Source organism: Miscanthus floridulus, chromosome 8 (genome assembly GCF_019320115.1).
Source record: "Miscanthus floridulus cultivar M001 chromosome 8, ASM1932011v1, whole genome shotgun sequence".
In the NCBI taxonomy this organism is placed as follows: Eukaryota; Viridiplantae; Streptophyta; class Magnoliopsida; order Poales; family Poaceae; genus Miscanthus; species Miscanthus floridulus.
In genome coordinates this window covers 116,901,221-116,903,048 of record NC_089587.1, presented here as the reverse complement: position 1 = coordinate 116,903,048, position 1,828 = coordinate 116,901,221, and the positions used below count along the sequence as shown (strand labels likewise).

The window sequence follows — 1,828 nt, the reverse complement described above, 5'->3', positions numbered from 1 at the left end:
TTTGTTTTCCCAACAAACAAGGTTGTTGATATGGTTATGCCATGGTATTCCAATACAATTCAGGTGGTGATCCTTTCCACAAGGTGACAGTTAAAAAAAACTTTTAAGTGAAAGGAAAATGAGAATGCGGTAGAATTGCTATTACATCCAATGTAGTCTTGGTTGTACACATTTTGCTGGATCGAAACATGAATGCATGGAATAAATCGTGCGTGAAACTAGGCTTGAATATCTAGTATAGTCGGCACAAAATGGTAATCCGTCTATATATACGTGGTGTATATGGACCTATTGCTTTGAACGTGTACGTATGTGCAGGCAACATCGATCCAGCTCACATCTCACCATGCATGTTGGACAGTACTGGCGGCTCTACTCAATAATACAGCCGTATGGTACTACCTAATAATACCAATAGAAAAGGTAGCACAACGTGTCATTCCCTGTTACGGCTCTCGGTAGCTGCTAAAGGTTTGAGTTTTTACTACAAACCAAGTCTTAAATCCATGTGAAAACAAAAATATTAAGTCTTAGAAAATTAAACAATATCACTGTCAGGTAGTAGAAAGGAAAATGTTTTTGTTACATGAATATATACACCACCATGAACTGCAATTCTTGTTTCTGTTTTTTTTTTCCTAAAAGAAAAAGAGAAACATTTTGTTTCTCTGCGTAGGGGCGTCGTGTATGGAACATCGATCCGAGCTTTTCTTGCAACCGAGATCGAGATCCCGGAAATTATAAATAATACAAATATAGAACCATGCATCGGGAACATATACGATAACCTACTAGTTAAACACTAAGATGTATACCTTCATTCATAAAAGAAGAGAGAAATAATAATGAATCCAAAATTGTAGACAACATCGACCCCGGCCTCCTGCAATTTCTGAATTTCACATGCATTTCACCAACTGAATTGAAGTTAACTGCTGCGCACACACGTACCACAGTGTTCGTCGATCGATACGTGCATCGGACGAGCTGGGCTGCATGCTAGGTAGCTGCATCCTTTTTTGAAATTAACTAAAAGATCCATGCAATTGCATAATGGTTGATGAACTCATGCAGCGCACGCATCAGCGTCGGCGCTAGCAGCGTCCGCACCGTCGTCGGCGAGTTCCAGCGGCGCCGGCGCTGCGCCGTAGACGGCCGCGAGTGCCCGGAGGAGCTCGACCCTGGCCCGGAGCCGCACGATGTAGTCGGCGGTGCGGACGAGCAGTGCCCCCGCGGGCGCCTCCTCCACGCCGGGCACCAGGCGGCGCAGCTCCCGCACCTTCCGGCGCAGCGCCGCGCCGGCCGCGCGCGTCGACGGACGCCTCCCGCCGCCGCCGCTGTCGCTCCCGCGGGCGCGGGTCCTCCGCCTCTCCTCCATGACGCTCAGGCAGAGGCAGCCGCACCAGCGCCTTGCCTGCTAGCCAAGCGAGCTGTTCCTACGTGGCGGGCGCACGCGGAGAGGGCAAGCCTCAGCCCCGTGGGAATAAATAGGCCGAGGCTGCCTGCCATCGCGTCTCGTCGCGGCGTGGCGTGGCGCGGCGCTCGGCGGGGGGTCATGTGAGCGTGCTTTCGCGCGGACGTGGAGGAAAAAGGCTCGGGGGAAAGGCGCCCGCCACCGAGGAAAAAAGCGCGGGCGCGAGGGGGCCGGGCGATGGGATCGAGACATCGAGTGGAGTGGACGGACGGCGAGCGGTGGTTCGGCGGTAGGGTTGGGGCGGGGGGCGCGGTGGGGCCCGGGCGTGGGTCTCGTCTGGTTGCCGTCGCCCGCACGTGCCCGACAGCTGTTTCTGTTCTGTTGGCTTTGGCTTCCAGAGTGATCGGATCGCTG

At 52.7% G+C, this 1,828-nt stretch overlaps 1 protein-coding gene across 1 annotated transcript; it reads right to left on the bottom strand.

Annotated features, from left to right (window-relative positions):
- Window positions 1-738: 738 nt before the first annotated feature.
- Window positions 739-1,441, bottom strand: LOC136473361 (uncharacterized). The gene has a single exon (XM_066471011.1). The coding sequence runs from the start codon at window positions 1,376-1,378 to the stop codon at window positions 1,067-1,069; it is 312 nt and encodes a 103-aa protein (XP_066327108.1). The 5' UTR covers window positions 1,379-1,441; the 3' UTR covers window positions 739-1,066.
- Window positions 1,442-1,828: the final 387 nt, after the last annotated feature.

What these genes read in the sequence shown, in the direction of transcription:
- LOC136473361 (XM_066471011.1), bottom strand. Translation starts at nt 1,378, where the DNA reads ATGGAGGAGAGGCGGAGGACCCGCGCCCGCGGGAGCGACAGCGGCGGC.